Source organism: Emydura macquarii, unplaced genomic scaffold (genome assembly GCF_026122565.2).
Source record: "Emydura macquarii macquarii isolate MOO-44397 ecotype Brisbane River unplaced genomic scaffold, CSIRO-AGI_Emac_v2 contig_1146, whole genome shotgun sequence".
Taxonomy (NCBI): Eukaryota; Metazoa; Chordata; order Testudines; family Chelidae; genus Emydura; species Emydura macquarii.
Window position 1 is genome coordinate 19,452,565 of NW_027131283.1, and position 17,930 is coordinate 19,470,494.

At 38.5% G+C, this 17,930-nt stretch overlaps 1 protein-coding gene across 6 annotated transcripts in view; it reads right to left on the reverse strand.

The window, feature by feature from the left end:
- Nucleotides 1-541: 541 nt before the first annotated feature.
- The window catches only part of PTPRK (protein tyrosine phosphatase receptor type K), a 546,210-nt gene continuing 528,821 nt past the window's right edge, over nt 542-17,930 (reverse strand). For 4 of the 6 annotated variants that reach the window (XM_067546722.1, XM_067546721.1, XM_067546725.1 and 1 more), the window contains 10 exons: nt 17,425-17,541; nt 16,364-16,533; nt 15,056-15,191; nt 13,494-13,643; nt 12,733-12,906; nt 10,330-10,461; nt 9,945-10,070; nt 7,752-7,915; nt 5,860-5,995; nt 542-1,951 (listed from right to left, as the gene is read on the reverse strand). In XM_067546722.1, coding sequence (XP_067402823.1) covers nt 1,898-1,951; nt 5,860-5,995; nt 7,752-7,915; nt 9,945-10,070; nt 10,330-10,461; nt 12,733-12,906; nt 13,494-13,643; nt 15,056-15,191; nt 16,364-16,533; nt 17,425-17,541 — 1,359 coding nt within the window. In that variant the 3' untranslated portion in view covers nt 542-1,897. The remainder of the gene's footprint in view (nt 1,952-5,859; nt 5,996-7,751; nt 7,916-9,944; nt 10,071-10,329; nt 10,462-12,732; nt 12,907-13,493; nt 13,644-15,055; nt 15,192-16,363; nt 16,534-17,424; nt 17,542-17,930) is intronic. The other 2 variants (XM_067546724.1, XM_067546723.1) reach the window with 1 other exon arrangement.

The following is a 17,930-nucleotide window of genomic DNA, read 5'->3' on the forward strand; positions in this document are numbered from 1 at the left end:
TTGTGACAGAGTGGAAATACCTAGGGCTGGATCACCATTCTGTGCACTTTGTCCAAATTTGGGCCAAACTGGGAGATAATTGATTAGGACTGGGTGATTAACCAGTTAACAAGGGGATTCAGCTCATCAACTGGGGATGGTTAAGAGGGAGACACAGGAAGGGGGAGGGACTGGAAGGACAAAGCAGCCCAGGATTTCAGAAAGGTGAGAACTCTCTTTCCACCTTCTCATTCTCTCCTGCGCGGGGGGGAGGGGGACACACAAAACCTGGGAAAAGTCTTATGGTGATGGGACTGAAGCTGCACAAGACTTGTAAATAAAGAACACTATGGTGGACTTACATAAGAGTGGTTGGGGACTGCTTGCCAAGATAAATCCAGAGCGAGGGAGCATGCTTTGTGACTTTCTTCCTTTAAGCAAATATGCACATCGGTTGGAATCCATTGACACTGCACTACTCCAGCAACATGAACATTTCTTAGTAATGATAGTAAATGAAATGTTATCAAAATAGGCAATAATATGGAATCAACGTATTTTTATAAAAGTTGTTTAATTCACTCTTACTTTACATTAGTATTTATAAGCACCTTGTCATTTTCTGTTAATTCCAAAAACAACAGGGACTGGAATGATATCAGCAAGCAAAATATGTCAAGACTTGTGAACTGTGGATGAAGAACTAAGTAAAAACACATGGCTATTTTGTACACCAAGACCATAACCAGAATCTGGCACAGATTTATTCAAATTTTGCTTTGTCAGAGGCCAAAGCTTACATGTCTGTAAACATCAAAATAAACATCATTTAATTTTACAATTTGCTAAATAAACTCTTCTTACCCTGAAAGGATACAGGTTGCCCTCTTCTCTTGACCTGTGCTTCAAGCATTGTTGAACAATTTGTTCCCGTAAAACTGTAATGGAGCTTAGAAACTAGTTCCAACATTGTGCAAGTCATAAGCAAGGCCAGTTTAATGTGTGCAGTTTCCTTATATATTCTTTTGATCAGTATTTAACTAATGCAACTGTGAAAAACTATACATTTTCAGCAAAATGTTTTGATTTTGGTCCTGTAGTTAAAGACCTTCTATAACCGAGTTGTTTACATGTATTTAAATTCACAAGCATGTACACAACAAAATCACTATACCAATGTTTCCTCATCTATGCATAAAAAGTATGTCTTCTACTTACACTAAAACATACAAAAAATAAACTACAAAAATCGTTTACACTTGATTTCAGCAAAAAAAAGCTTTCTTCGAGAAAAATGATTTTTTTTTTCAGCCATCAAAAAAGGAATGCAAGTAAACAATAAATACAATGTGCTTTCTCCATATAGACATATTTACACTTGAGTCTTTGGCTTATGTTGAAGTTTCTCTATAAAGAACTTTATGTGATCCAACCATCATTGCACAATAAAAACAAAATAAGCCAATTATATATAGCTGCAACAGTTGAAATGTATAAAGAATGAATTTTACTATCAATCTGCACAGTTTTGTTTTACTTTAACAATTTATCAAAAGGAAAAATAAGGAAAAATAATACCATATAGGAAATATTAATACATGCAACAAGATGGTGGCTCTACTGTAATTGAGAGATGGCTGCATATACAAACACTGAAAAGTCCTAATTTGAGCAAATATCTTCTGACTCTGGTTTTCATTAAATGTATTTATGTGACACTAAATGTTGAGACTGTATACAGGCATAGAAACAGATTGAGTTATTTTATTAAGATCCACAACTTCATAAGAAAAATACTTTTGCATTTAAATTTTAAAAGTCCCCCTCACTAAAATCTCTCTTCACAGGTTGAACAACTGTTGTCAAAACAGTTTACTAAGCTTCATATATTTGGTGCACTTTGTCACATCCATTCCAACTAAGAAGATTCAAGGTACTCCAAAGCGACATCATAGCAGAAACGATATTGCTCCTGAAAAAAAATGAGAAAATTAAACAAACAGTCTAATGTACTAAAAGGCAGGGATACCTATGAACAACTATATTCTCTGTCTACTGCTGTGCCATTTTAGTCCATACTAATCTCACATGGTTTTTCTTTTAAATTATTAGATGTATGATGTCAGCTCTGATTTCAAATCTTAGCCTAACTACCATAGAGCAAGGTAAGAACTGGCCATGCATGGCAATAAGCTATTTGCTTCCCTGTGATTTGTTCAGCTTCCAAGTTAGTTACAAAACCTGTACCATTTTCATTTCTGTCGAACAACATTTTCTAGTGAATAACTTCAGCCCTGGTACAACCAACAGCTTCTTCTTCTAAGTCAAATGGTACTTAGCAGTAAATTAGCAAGAGCATCTTAATATCATAGCAAGGGAATACTGATCTGTGATGCTGAACCGCATAAGACCTAAAGACAGTGTTAGAAATGGTGGTAAATAATGTAATGTCAACTAGATCAGAAAGTGCATTTAAATGAGGAGATCAGGAACTACAGTAATGAAACCTGATATTGATTCTTAACAAGGTTACTGTTCTATGTCAATGTTTGAAAAAAATGAGGGAAGTTGTTTAAATTCTACAACCTTGTAAAACTAAATGAGATGAGCCTGCTCTCATGATTTACTTTAGTTTGTAAAGTAAGTCAATGTGATCCACTTGCAGGAAGTGGTGGGATATCTAAAAGGTTTTATTGTGCTGCTTATTTTTGTTATCTGATGATCTGGTTGAATGTAGGGCAGATGACAATGCTACATTGGTTTTCCTGGTTTGTTTTCTACTAACGACTCAACAGCTGCTGCTGCTGCTGTTGCTGCTGTCAAGAGTTCTGAATAAAAGCCCACACAACACACACCACAGAGAAACACACCTACAGAAATTCAGTAACTGCAGATTAAAACTACAGTGGAATTCAGGCCTTTTTTTGAAAAACAAAGATACGTTTTCAGATAATTTACCAAAATCATACACAATATACATTGAACTCCCTTGATAGTAGCATGTAAGTACAGCAAGTAATCTTCCATGTGATCTGACCTGCTTCCACACACAGCAATGAACTGAAATCCAGACAGCAGTTTTATGTGCTACATCTCAAAAGTGTGCTGCACAGATAATTGTAGAGTACCTTTAGCAAGATGGCCACAGGTAGGCCAGTGCTGCTGCCATTACAAGATATGTTCAGAACCATTCCCCTTCCAGCCATTAAAATTGTAGCTATCATTTAAATCTACTTGGTGGTGCCAGCAGATATAAGCAACTGTGCTGATGGCAGACTAGGTCATGCTAGAGTGTAGTGAAGTCAATTCACTTGTATATTAGTATAGATCAAAGTAATTGTTCACTGTATAAGACTGTATGTGGTGTTTAAACTTCATAAAACGAACGGGATGTTACATGCATTGTTTTTACTTATCTGTGGCCTGTCATAATGTAATAGTGAGCATTTACATTGTATATACCTCTGTAACTAAATAATGCATCAGACATCAAAGCAGCTTTGTGGATGTTAATGAAGGACTTTATCAGAAAAGGTGCTAATTCCAAAGCAAATGGCCATTGTGCATGATAACCTGAGGTCAGAGACTCAAAGTACATTCCTCACTCATCGTCATCAAAGGAAAAGCCCACATGGGTAGAGACATTGTCATCTTATCTTCTGCCAGATGAAGATATAAGAATGGATGCAAAGAAACATCCTTCATCTCTGAACTGTTTGGACTCTTACAGGGAAGCGTACCAGATGCCAAGCGGAGATTCCCAGGGACAATCTGGGTACCCTGAAACACTTTTGGAATACTGTCAGTTTATTACATCACTGCCACCACTTGGACTTACAAACTATGATTCACCTGTACATATATTTTACCTGCTTTAAACCTCTCAATAATACTCATTCTTTTTTCTCAGCTAATAAAAATCTTTCGTTAGTTTACTATAGAATTGGCTGCCAGCGTTGTCTTTGGTAAAAGATCTGGAGTACCAATTGATTTGGGTGAGTGACTGGTCTTATGGGACAGGGACACATCTGATATGGTGTGATTTTTGGTTTGTGTGACCATCATCACAAAGTTCCATTTGTCTGGGTGGCAAGATAGACTAAAGACTTTCAGGGGACTTTCTGCGACTCCATGGTATGACTGGTATAGTGATCCAGGAGTGCATATTTGGTACTGGCTTGGTGAAATCTAATTATAGAACACACCACCAACTTATCTGCTCTGTTCCTGAGTCCGCCTGAGGTGAGCCACTCCAGACAGCGTGACAGCAACAAACTATAATTAGGTAAATCATATCACATATACACCTGAAAAAAGGGATGTAGGGGGAAAGGCAAACTGCACCCATCTTGCTCAATATGTTCACAATGTGTAAATTCACAGAGGCAGAAGCAATTTTTACAATGTATAAACCGTGAACATTTTTAATTTCAATTGGCATATCTGAGTATAGTGCCGGAGGCAACCATCTGGCTGAAAAGTGATGGTATTTGCTGTCAGCATGAGAGTCTAATGGCAAAAACTCCAAGCCATTCTCCAACCTGTTTTCATGTTTAACTATCACAAGAAAAATCTTTAATGTTTAAGGACTAATTTTTTTTTCTAAAAGGCCTTCACTCAGTCTTCAATTTTGGAGGCAGAAGTGGAACGTGAACAAGTAAACCTACCCAATCTGGGGGATAGAGCTGCATCTAGAAAATGAGAGACTACTTTAAAATCAGGCATTTAATGTTTTTAAAAAAAAAACATTTTCTGTAGAATTATGATTTATTAAAGCAAGTTTACAATAATAAACGCTTTTAATAAATAATAATAAAAAAGAAAGGAAAATTTAAAAAAGAAAGTAAAAGAAAGTATGTTTTCACATTAAGTTCTGCTGCGTCATTTTGGCTTTGTCAGGAAGTAGTGTTACAAATTACCACAAAGATTCAGAAATAGCCATTGCAATTAACAAGTATAATTAATGTTCTACTTAACGTGTGATACTGCAGAAATTGCGAATTCCTCAATATTAGGCTTTCACTGAAATTTTGACAGCAGGAACCCCCAGCTCTCAGGCCTGGGCGGCCGACAGCAGGGGCCCCTGGCTCTCAGGCCTGGGCGGCCAACAGAGGGAAATCACAGAAAAGTAATAACGGATTTTATTACCACAAATAATAAAGTCCATTATTACTTTTCCTCAATTTTCCATGGATTGTCCACAACTCAGCTGCAATTTTAGACAGTCATCCTGCAGTTCAATTAGGGCCTTAAGTATGATATATTTCTACTTCACAGTTTATTCCTCTTGGAAAGAAATGTCTTGACTTGTAAACTTTTAAGATGATTTGTCTGAGCAAAATAGGCTATAGCATTACTTTAAGAACATAGGGTAATCTTGAGAGATTACAGTGCATCCTGTCTGTTCTGAATATTTTCCTTGAAAAAGAGATATAACAGTAGGAGAGAAATGATCTACCAAACACACAAACCAGCTGCTTATGATGCAATGTGTAGTACCTCTATGAGCAATAGGTTTCCAACTACAGAATGTAAGAATTCCCAACAGTACAACCACTTAGAATATTACATTCACTGTTAGTATTATACCGGGTTGATACCTGGCAGTTCAAAGACCTACCACATTACATCTCAAGATGAGAAGTCAGACTAGACGAAAGTAGGTCTCTTAGCTCTAGTAGATGAATTCCACTATGGATTGCTTTGTTTTTTGTGCACAAGATTCAGGAACTAGTGCTTTGGGTCACACTACTGAAATGATGAACAATCCCCTGAATCATAGGTGAGAGCTCCCAAGTGAGCCATATCATCAATACACACTCTACACTATCCTTTTTGCTAATTGGCTGTCTGAATTCCAATCAATGGGCTGTAACTTACCGGGGTTTCTACCATGTTCGGCTTACTGTTCCGCAAAGTCTTTACTGCGTGGAAAACATCAACAACATTTTGTCTTTTGACCATTTCAACAACTATGCCTATCGCACAGAACATTCCACTCCGGCCACCACCATTCCTGAATGTAAGCAAAACAATAGCGTTAATACGTCTCTTCCATACAAACATACCTGTCAAGTGTATCTCACCTTCTTTAATTTTGTAAAATACATGCTGGCGGGACCCAATTAGAGGATACAGACCTTTGTCAATCCCCTTGTAGCTCTAGTTAATGTGGTTTGAAACATCTGACATCACTGCCACCCTTGATACTGTTTTGAATCATTTCCTCTTAATTTTGGTGGGCTATAGCTCGTTATGGAACCTAGCTATGCTATAACATAGCTTACGTGGGCAGGAGGAATTAAAAATAAGTGTTATAAATATAAACAGCAACATTTTCCATTTGGTTCTGGAGGGAACGAATTTAAATCATCACAAGCTACAAGAGTATTGGCAGAATATTGCTAGAGTGTACTGCTGATTTGATCTTTAGATATGCTGCTCATCTTTTTTATTGTAATTTTTTAATATTATTGCCAAAGGTTCCTGGAACCCAGGATAGATATTTCTTCTTGAATATAAATTTAAATTAAATAAAGAAACTATATGGGTCTGTGGAGACCACACAGGTGTTCTGCAATTTTGCTGTAGTTAACAGTCAAAAGATATCTGTGAACACTTAATTATAAACCTCCTTTTGCGGGCAGTTTATTCAACTGCTAAAACTGAAGCTTTAAATTGAAATATGGTAGAAAAGAGATTGGTCACTTTTCATTCAGGGAATGTAAAAAATATAAAATACACTGCTTTCCCCTCCCCCCCTTCTCAAAAAATAGCTTTTTTTATGGTGGACTCAATGGGATTTTTTCTTCTCTCTCCTTTTTAAATGACACTCTAGAAAAGCAATTACTCCCTACATAATGGACATTAATTATTTTTCACAAACACTATTATAGGTGTGTAACAAAAATGTCTCTGATTTCAGGTATGCATATTCCTGATCCAGAGTTACCCAAAATAGCTATAACGTGTAAACTTGTTTGAAGAGCACTATTCCAAATATGAAAAACATACATGAAAAGCTTCATTATATTTAATCTGTTGCTACTTAGTACAAAAAAACCATCCTGTTGGAATAACACTGTACACAGTACAATAGCACTGGATCAGAAGTCACTTGTGTATCCTCATTCACAGAAAAAACTGTCATTAGGTACAAAAGGAGAAAATTGGCAATCCTGAAAACCCCAGGAAAAGAGAACACATCTGCCTAGCCAGCCACTTCTATTGTGCTCATCTCCATGGTATGTAGGCCCTAATCTGAACTGGGTGACAAATACCTAGGCCAAAATGAAAGGAAACAAAACAGGACACATGCAGTAGAATGTACTAATAAAAACAACAAGAGTTCTGTGGCACTTTAAAGACTAACCAATTTAATTTCAGCAGGCATAAACTTTCGTGAGCCTCAGCTCACTTCCTCAGATGCAGTAGGTAGAAATGATACAGCAAATAGGTAACATATAGGAGGCATCATATGTATATTGTATCATATGTATCCTATATGTTACCTATTTGCTGTATCATTTCTACCTACTGCATCTGAGGAAGTGAGCTGAGGCTCACGAAAACTTATGCCTGCTGAAATTAAACTTGTTAGTCTTTAAAGTGCCACAGAACCCTTGTTGATTTTGTTGTATACAGACTAACAGGGCTACCCCTCTGGAAATGTACTAATAGGAGCACTGGAATTGAACTTAAAATAAAGAATTGGATGCTAAACAGTTTGAGATGCTGCCATATAACCAGTTGGCTGCAACAAAATTACTCACAGACAGTGAATGATAGTTCGGCCTTCCCCTTCTTCACATTCCTCTTGCCATTTTTCAACCTGAAGAATTAACTTCAAGAATGATCGCTTAGAGCCTGGCACATCTCTGTGAGAAACCCATCCCAGATACTGGAATTGCTGCACCATCAGATAGCCTTCCTGTGGCTGATGAAAGCCAAACCACTTTACATTCACATGGCACATTCATAATCAGTTTATGAAAATCAAACTGATAACATAATGCAAAACTAAATCAGACAGAGTATATACTATAGACAAATTCCATTACACATATGTGCTGAGCACACATACACAGAGATAGCACAAAGATGCCTGTGTAAGTATTACAGTAGCGCACAAAGGAACAAGTTTAAGAAGAAAATGTTCTGGAGTAGTTGCAATGAGGAGGACATCAAAGTGTACAGGCCCACTAATTTAACCAGTCCTAACCTAAACTAACAGGGATATTCTTTGGGGTTCTAAAGAGCTAGGTTTTTGGGGTTTTTTTTAAATCTACTTCTACATAACCAATTAAAAGCCCTGTTGAATTTGCTGACCTTACAGAAATGCAGTGGCTTTGTAGCAGCACTTATTCTGGCAGAAAATATGTCCAGTTATAAAACAACAACAAATAATGGTGATGTGCAAATACGGTTTTTGCTTGGAGGGAGTCTTCTCCTTTTGCCAGCTCATCATAACCTGATGGCTCGAATGCAAATCTCTGAGCCTTTCTTAAACTGGGTTCAAGACACACAGTGTGCTAGGGTGGTTTAGACCTTTCAAAAAAGGCCTGCTGTGCCTGGCTGCCATAAAGAATAAATAACTCACTCTGGTTTCATGTAGCACGGAAGGCAAAGATGGAAAGAAATGGGGGGGAGGGCATGGAGGTTCTAGGAGGAAAAAATATGTGCAGAGAGAATAAAAGGTCTACAGAAAAGGGAGATGGGAGACAGACAGAAGAAACAAAAATAAAAAAGCCAAAATAAAAAAGCCAAAAGAAAAGAAAAGAAAAGAAGGAGATGGGACTAGTGAAAGATACAGGAATAAGAAAACCACAAAATATAAGAAACAAAAAAGGACTACAATATAATCATTTAATGTATTAATGTCTCTACACTACATTGAATTTCCCGGAACAAAGAGAGTTAAAAGGAGAGATGAAAACATTTTGCTTAACAAAGCAGAGTTTGGATAAAACATGACCCAGATCTGAACCATTCAAGAAAAATAGCTTGGAAAATCAAAACGTGAAAAAAGAGCCTTTGCAACCCCCTTTCGTTTCCCCATATCCATTATTATTATTTATGAGTTAATTTAGAAATGTGCTACGTACTTTACAGACACACTGTCCAAACTTGGTTTCTAAATATGAGACATAATAAATGAGGGTAATAAAGTGGGGGATCCCCACAAAAGCACAACTGATTAATTCTCACAACTTTTTCTTTTTTTTTTAAACTCGCTACATGCAAGCAATACGGCAGAAATGAGTTGCTAGTGGGAATCTGAAGGAGGAGATGGTGGCTGGTAAACAGGGTTTGAGAAAATGTTGAAAGAATGTAGGACAATACGAAAGAAATCACAGAGGTGGTAATGGGTTGAAAGAGATGAAAAGTGCATCCAGACTGGCATCATTACTGGAACTCGAAAGAACATGTTAGTTAATGTAGGTCAGGGCAGAGAGTTGCAAGAACCTACAAAGCCAGGATAAAGAGTTTTTTCACACATATTTAGTAGAATGTCATGATGCTTCTGCTTTGTTTTGTGGTTCTGGCACCACAAGGCACACGAGGTGTTATTTATATAACCACAAGTGTCCTTCAGATATGCTTACATACAATTTTGTCTGAATGTTATAAAACGAAATACTGCTTGTGTCCATTAAAGAGTCATTTGTAACATTCCTGGACTTTTTTCATTGTACATTGGCTAAATTTAGAAATTTCTTCCATTACATTTTGTACGGTGCTGTATTATGTTCAGTACAGTTTAGAATAGTGATTTACCTTATTGTTCTCCTAACCAAGTATGGAATTTTATAGGAAACTGTAGAAAAATAGTTAAATCTTAGGAACTGAATGTTTAATTCTGTTCTGCTTAATGTCTGCAGAGAATTAATATTGTATATTTAGTATTATTTAATACTCAAATCTACAATAGCCCAGTTAGCTGTTATCATTATGATGATACTTACTCTTGTTAGATTGCATATCCTGAAAATTCTGTTTATTACGTCACAATCCATTGAACAAGACATGCATTCCACTTGAATAGGACCATATCTCAGCATTCCTTCTTCAGGCCAATACTGTGGACAGCCCTGGACAAGAATAATATGGGTATAATTAAAATTTAAGTTGCAATATGAATATTGTAGTATTTCATTATTATTACAATAACAACAGTTTATAGTGCAGTAAGATATGTTAATTAATACTAATTGGTTATTGAAAAGCATAGCCAGTGTAATTATACTGTAATTCAATGAAACTGCACAGTAATTACATTCACTCTATTACTAAGTGTTACCACCTTGATGCATTAATTTGTACACAAAAACCACATACACAAACACTAACCTGTGCTAAATCAACTTCATTTAACATCACAACAGAGGTACAGCCATAGTCATACACTAATCTCCAGAAATCTTTCACAGTGTTTGGCAAAGGATGTTGTGTGACAATAAAAGCAGCTGGTTGCCTGTAGCTCTGTAAAGAAAAGAGGTAAGTAGGGGAATATTAGTAAAGAAAGCACTGAATAAATATTATACAAAGTCTGGGTCTCTTAGCAATATAAATAAAACAAAGTAGTGGCATAAGATCTAGCCATATAAACCAAAAACGACTATTCAGACAATAAGATATCTTAAAGAGGAAAAAAATAGGTCACTGTAATCATACTTGTATTTTATTACATGCATAAATCCCCTTCAAGTTAAGCACTTAAAGCTGAGCAAATTCTTACATAGTTTGCTGTACTGGACCTTATATTACATGCATTCATCATTCAAATTCCCTTAAAATACATGGGAGACAAAGTAGAGATGTATTAGCTCCATTTTGCAGAGGGGGATACTGAGTCACAGAAAGATTGATTTACCCAAGGTCACACAGGAAGTCTGACTCAGCCAGGAACTGGACCTAGATCTTGAGTCCCAGGATGGTTCATAACCACAAGGCCACCTTTCCTCTCCTATGCGTTTTTCTTTTCTTTCTAAACCTCTTTTTGAGCTGACATCATAAAGTTTTTAAGTTTTTAAAAAACACCAACTTTGAATAGTTTTGTTGGAGAAGTCTTTTGGCATTTTACATCCCCTGCCTCCGTCTCCTGAATGGGGTTGGAGTCAGGTTGTGAGCATTGCTATGTTGCCACCAGTGGAAGGAGTTAACAGAACACCAGCAGGTGACTGTCATGCAAAGTTGCCATCTGGGAAGAATGATAGTCAGGGGCGGGCACTGCAGACTCCCTGGCAGTTATTTTGAAAGGTAGAGGAGGTTGGTCATTAGGGGCTAATTCCCACCAGTAAGGACACAGCTGTAGTTGCTGATGTACTCAGGGTGCACTACCTCCCACCGCCACTGGAAAACTCCTGATAAAACAGCTCCAGTCCAATCTCCTGATGGCTGCAGTCCGAATGGCTGCCACTGGGGGACTTCTGGTCCTGCAGCACATAGACTACAGCAGTTGGTTCTCAAACTTTTTATATTGGTGACCCCTTTCACACGGCAAGCCTCTGAGTGAAACCCACTGACCCCAGGGGCGCCTCCTCTTGCCCCCGCCCCTCTTTGCCCCTGGTCCCCGTGGACTCCCAACTCCCACTTTGCCCCTAACCCATGCACTCCCCCTTTTCACTCCTAACCCCTGCACTGTGCCCCCTTCATCCCTAACCTTGATGCCCACTGGGCAAACAGATCTGCATGCACAGAGCAGCTGGTATTGCTGCTTGCTCCCCACCCCCTCCTCTGTGCACTTCTATGCAGCTAGGGAGGGGAGAGAGCAGCAGCTCCTAAGGCTTTTCCCACAGCCCAGCCCAGGTGGGAAAACTGACTTTGATGCAGGGAGCCCTGGTGTTGCTCTTCGCTTTACCCCTCCCCTCCCCCCCACAGCCTGGTAAAGGGGCACGGAAGAATGTTGGGGGGTGCGTGAGCAGTATCTGTGTATCAGCGTTCAGCCCCTTCCCCCATGTTCCTCCGCCAGAAGGAAGCAGGGAGGCTCACAACAGCAGCGCTCCACAGCTCACAGCCCCTGCCTGGCTGGGGTCGAGGCTCACAGCTTGCAATCCTCAAATAACCATGTCGCAACCCCCCGTTTGAGAACCGTTGGACTATGGGCAGCAGAGAGGAGGCACAAAGCTGCGCAAACAGGCTTCGATGGGGCGGCAAGAACGGATCTGTTCATACCTACTCCCTGCAGTCTCCAATCTCTGGTGTCCTTGCAGCACATTGGTTGCAAGTAGCAGAGGGAGAGGCAGCACAAAGAATACTGACTACTGAGGCACTGTCCCCTCAGATCACACTGGGGGGTGTGGGTTCCGAGAGAGAGGGGGATAGGGAGGCTTGCCAGGGCTTCCTTTTTTACCCAACAAATATGGAATTGCTCCCCACAGACTACATTAGCCCAAGGCTCAGATGGGCAGTATTCACTTCTGGATCTGCGGCAGATTTGAAGATGCCATATTTTGTGACCCTGGAGGAATGGAAATTGGAGATTTAATACAGTTCTATTAAAAAGGGGAGTTCCCAGCTCTCCAGAGGATCACACAAGCACTGAAATGTCTGAGATCTCTAACCTGGTAAAGTAACAACAAAGGATTTAAAAAATGTTGCCAAGACTTCCCTCTCCCCTCTTTTTTGTTAAGACTGTTTTACTAAACACTACAGGAAGAAAGAATTACCCTTTCTTTAACCAGCAAGAGTTTCTCTCTCACATTACACAGCTTTTCTTGGCACGTTATGTAGACAAAGGAGATAGTGTCTTACATCCATAAGAGCAGCATTGATATAGTTGCTGCTCTCCCCATCAATAGTAATTAAGAAAGGCAGACATCTGTCAGGTGGCAGCATATCCATGAAGCGATTCTTGTCATGATTCCTTGGCAAGCAGGCTATGCTGCAATCTTCAGCTTGCAGCCGAGGGGTCACAGAGTTCAGGGTCTAAGCAGCAGAGGGAACCAATGTCATGTTATAGTGCATCTTATACATAGTGCTCTTGAAATTCATTCATTTATTAAAAATGTTGCAATGTGGGAAACATGAAGAGTCACAAGCAAACAAGTGCATGAGTCTGCTTGAGAATCTTGCCATAATTTTTCAGTTAAAATGAATGAAGGCGCAGGTATGAAGACACATCAGGAACTGCAGAATGGATCCTCTATCAATGCATCCTCCCTAACATGCAAGCCAAAAGGAAGAAAATAGAAGAGAATCTTGTGGAACACATATGAACTATGCCTCACTTGCTTAAAATGCAAAATAACTCCCCCCATACAGCTAGTTCAAGGTCAGTACTGTTCATTATAGTCAGCAGTCTACTGCAATTATAATGTAAGAAGGGCATTTAATATTGAAGAGTGACTTTGTAAAGTACATAATGAAAGAAAAGGGTGCTATATTATGTTAAATACAAGAAAGGGACAAAGGTTATAAATTTGATATGAAAGCCTTTTCCTTAAAAGAAATTATATGCACCTAGAGGCAAAGAAGTTACTATTCTATGAAAAGGTACCTGTAACTGTAAATACCTGAAATTCATCTTTGAGATGTGAAGAGTTTGTCTGAGAGTCTATTCTAATCATATCAAAATATGCAGCTTTGAATTCACAGACGGGGATGGCAGTTTCTCCACATAAGCAAGCTTCCAGAATGGCATCATGAATAAAGATGTACTGCTCCTACCAAAGGGGAAAAGAAAAAAAATTCTAGCAATTTAAAAACAAAATAAAATCTTACTTCCTTCAAGATAAGCAGATCTTTCCCTCTCTATAAATCTTATTCAAAGCAGCTTCCATTGAATATTGCTTTAGCACCTTAAGTACAGTACACTCTGCATAAACGGGATACAGTCAATCAGTATATTTCCCTCAGAACCAATTTAAGCCCAGTCATACTAAGAATATAGGTACACTAATTTGCTTAATGGGGAGTTTTCAGGTGATTTTGTGGTGCATAGGTCAGCGTGTGTGACAGTGTCATGCTGGTTCTGCTTATTTGCTTCCTTAACAACAGCTTTCAGTCGTGTGATACATACAGAAAGCATACAAATTGCTTCAAGCACTACCTGCTCCTGGCAATTATATGTCATATCCCATGCTACTTATATGCATGTGGATTGGTACATCTGCTGTCTCATAGCTATCACAGGGCAGGCAATGGACTCAACATTATGCCAATACAGGAAATGCTGCCTCCTGATTCTGTTGGCCTCTCCAGTGAATCTGCAGGCCATAGACAGCTGCATTATTATTCCAACAATGTCTTTTGTCAAATACTATCCAGCACCCACGGTGTGCTAGTCACATCAGAGAGTTAGTAACAGACACAATCTCTGCTCCAAAGAATTTAAAACCTAAAGGTAGACAAGAGGTAACAAACGACTGGGAGAGTAAGTGGAAAGGACAATGAGAATGACAGTAAGATTGTGTGGTGACTCAATGGTGTGAACACTTCATGATGGTAGTTGTTATTGTTTCTTTACTAGAGTAATGGCTTTTAGGGTGGTGGGTGGTTGTTAAAGGAGAGATAAAGGGGAAGAGGTGGAAGGAGAGGGAGGGAGGCGTGGAGGCAAGTATGGAGAGCAAGGTCAATGAAATAAAGCAGTCATGAGCAGGGTGTGAGCAGAGTGTGAGCAGAGTGAAACATGCTAGAGTCTAAAAACACCCTACACTGATGACAACATCTTGGGGCTACAAAAGCTAGCTTTCTGGAATTGCTGCACTGTCTGTGGGACTTCTAGGGGAACAGGAAGAGAGGACTGAGGCCTTTTATAGGCCTCACCAGAAGTTCCTCTTTGGTGCTTCTTTCCTCATGGACTGGGGTGTGTGAAACCTGCTGGATTCTCTTGTTCTGGATTGTGGGGGCTCCAGTTTGTTTGGGAGCAGAGAAAGGGCTGGCAGATCCTCTGTGTGGTCCTGGCTCCATGGTGCTGTTCTTATTCAAGGATTCCTCTTACTGTGGATAAATAGCCATCTGCAGAGGGTGGGTGGGGGACTGATTAAGAGGATTCTGCTGTATTGTTTACAGGAATAAAATTCTGACTTAATGCAGCTAGGAAAGCATTAGATCCATTGCAAATAAGCTACTCTACCTCTGTTTGTACCATGTTGATGCGACGTGACCGTAAAGCTTTGACACAATTGTAGATGTCCACAACGCCTTCTCTTTCTGCCATGTCTAGCATGATGTCAATCACAATGTAACAGCCAGTTCGTCCTGCACCAGCACTGGAAAGCATTAGGAAATAATTTTCAGAGTACTGCCACAACCTAGAAAATCTACCTCACAAGCTTTGCAACTCTCTTTGGCATTTACAAGTACACACTTGGAACACTAATGTAAGTTCTCATATATTTCTTTCCAACCATTACATAAGCTCCAGTTTCCCCCTTTATTCTTCAGAATAGCATTTAAACAGAGATGAGATATGTATAACTCAAAAGCAAGAATTTTCAAAAGATCTCAGATTATGTAAAAACAGTATCAGTGAGGTTCCTTTTTAGTATCTCCGAACATTCCTTCACAGCCCAGAAATAAAACTGTAGTAAGAGACTTGTTAGTTGACCAGAGATCTTCAGGTTGATTATGCTCTTTATGGAATCAGTTCAGAACATATAGCACCTCAACTTTATTCAGAGAGATTCAGGGTAATTTCTCTTTCCAAGGGACAAGAAAGTTTGGCTGTAAATATAGACTCCCCCCATGCCCTGGCTTTGGCAGTTAACAATCCTTTGGTGCAAGGGCAGGAGTGTTGGGAGTCTCTCCTGAGTTTTTACATGGCTGTTGTAAATATTCGCAACGTGAATTCCTGCAACATGTACAAGTTGGCCAACTCTATGTGCAGAATGTAGTTAACACATTTGATGGATCTACCAAGAAATTATATTTCAATGGACTACGCTCCATAATGGAAAATTTGCAAAACGCATGGAAAACAACACTTCTTAGTTGTTCCTGCAATATCCAATACCCAGGCCCATTTCAGAATATTGCTTCGCTGGATGGATCTATTTGTTGCCATATGTTCAATTAAATACTCTACTTAAAATTACATTTCACAAAAGCACATTTAAAATGTCAACCTAGCTGTAATAAAATACCATCCTAGTACTCTGCTATAAAATTTTGCCACAGACCACCTTAAATGTTAGCCTACATTATAACAAAGTTTGACTAACAGTTCTGAGGAAAAAATATCTGTTCATACCAGTCAGGGAAATTGTACTATAATCTAACTATGTTTAAACATTGTAGCTAGCCTAATTCTGCTTCCAGTGTGGACGGGGAAATGAAAGAGCAAATTCATTCCAAAAAGTTAAACAACAAAAAGAAAAACCCCACAACTTCACAAGACACTACTACATAAGCTCACATATAAAGTTGTAGAAAATTCATCTACCTCTTCTCTACACACCTGCAATGTACAACAATAGGCCCGGCACTAGGAGGGTTAGACAATTTGACTCGACGTATAAATGAAAGGAGGCCTGTGGCATTATAAGGAACTCCATGATCTGGCCAGCCTGTGAAATGGAACTGTTTAAGTTCACGGATTTCATTGTAACCTCTCTGCCAAAGACAAAAATAATATTTCAAAGGAGGTTATTACACTCAAAATATTCAACACCCAAAATACTCTCTGAGTCAAACAATGACAACAAGGCTAGAATTTACATACTGTCTTCTCAAACTAGTTTAAACAAAGAACATGACACTCTTTGTTTAAAGGAAAACTGATTTAACAATAGAATATAAACATGGCTATTAATAAATTCCTTGTCCATGTTTATCACATATACATAAAAAGAGCAGAATCTATTCTACACTGTTTGGCATCTTATCAGATAAACCTTATACCATATAATGACGCACATTTGATAATGTACAGCAAATCTGAAACCCATAATAATTATATTTGCTAGACCATCTGTCCCAATAGTTTTTAGCATTAACACAAAAAAGTATTTTACTGAAGTTTCTATATATAATCTTGTGATTTCCCAAACTATGCAGACAGGTGTAACAGTTATACCAGAAGACCACAGCTGTTCCACACCAGCTAGTGTTTGCTGCCTCATATTCATTTAGATTCATGCTCTAACTAATAAACAAGTCAGAGGTTTGGAGCAACATTAGCTCCTGTAAGGGTCAGGACATGCCCTAGTGAATGGAAACCTGTTAAGAGCAGTGCACTTGGGCCCAGCATACAGGCTCATTTTTTAAGGTCAGGAAGGGAACTGTACAACACCAGTTCAAAAAAAAAAATGATTAAAGTACAAGAGCTATGGATACATGATTGGGAACCAGTGACATAATGTATTCCTCCATAATGTTCTAGCATTATGAAATAGTTAATTAGGCAGAAGGATTTGGTATTGTTCTTAAATACATGAAAAACACTGTTTAATGAATTAAGCTGCAAGGAAGCAATATTCTAATGATGTCTTTCAAAGGGCTTACCCTTTCAAGGGTGAATGTCCTGACTACGTACTCCGCAAGTGGCTCCATTTCCACACAAGCCACTTTGAAATCTCCGTAAACTTCGGTGTCATCAGGCCAGTACTTATAGCACTTGACCTAGATACAAAATTAAAAGGCATCTTAAAGCATATGAAAGTGAAAGCATGACAAATAGTAACTTAATAAATTATGCCACCATTACTTTCAAAATGACAAAGTAGTAATATGAACCCCATTGTGGGCCAGACATACGAACTACCAGTCAAGTATTGCAAAAACTGTTCATTCTGTTAGAGTTAAGAGTTTATGCTGATTTACACATCCCTCCACAAAGGCCAAAATATCTTTCTGAATTCGTGAATCTGAATTCTTTAATTTTCTAGTAAGGAAAACATATTTTTCACTGATTTTAATTAATGCTGTGGGATGTTTTCCATTTCAATAATTGTAAAGTAATCTCAGGTATTTTATTAAATAAATTCTCAAGATACTGGTTAATCCTAAAG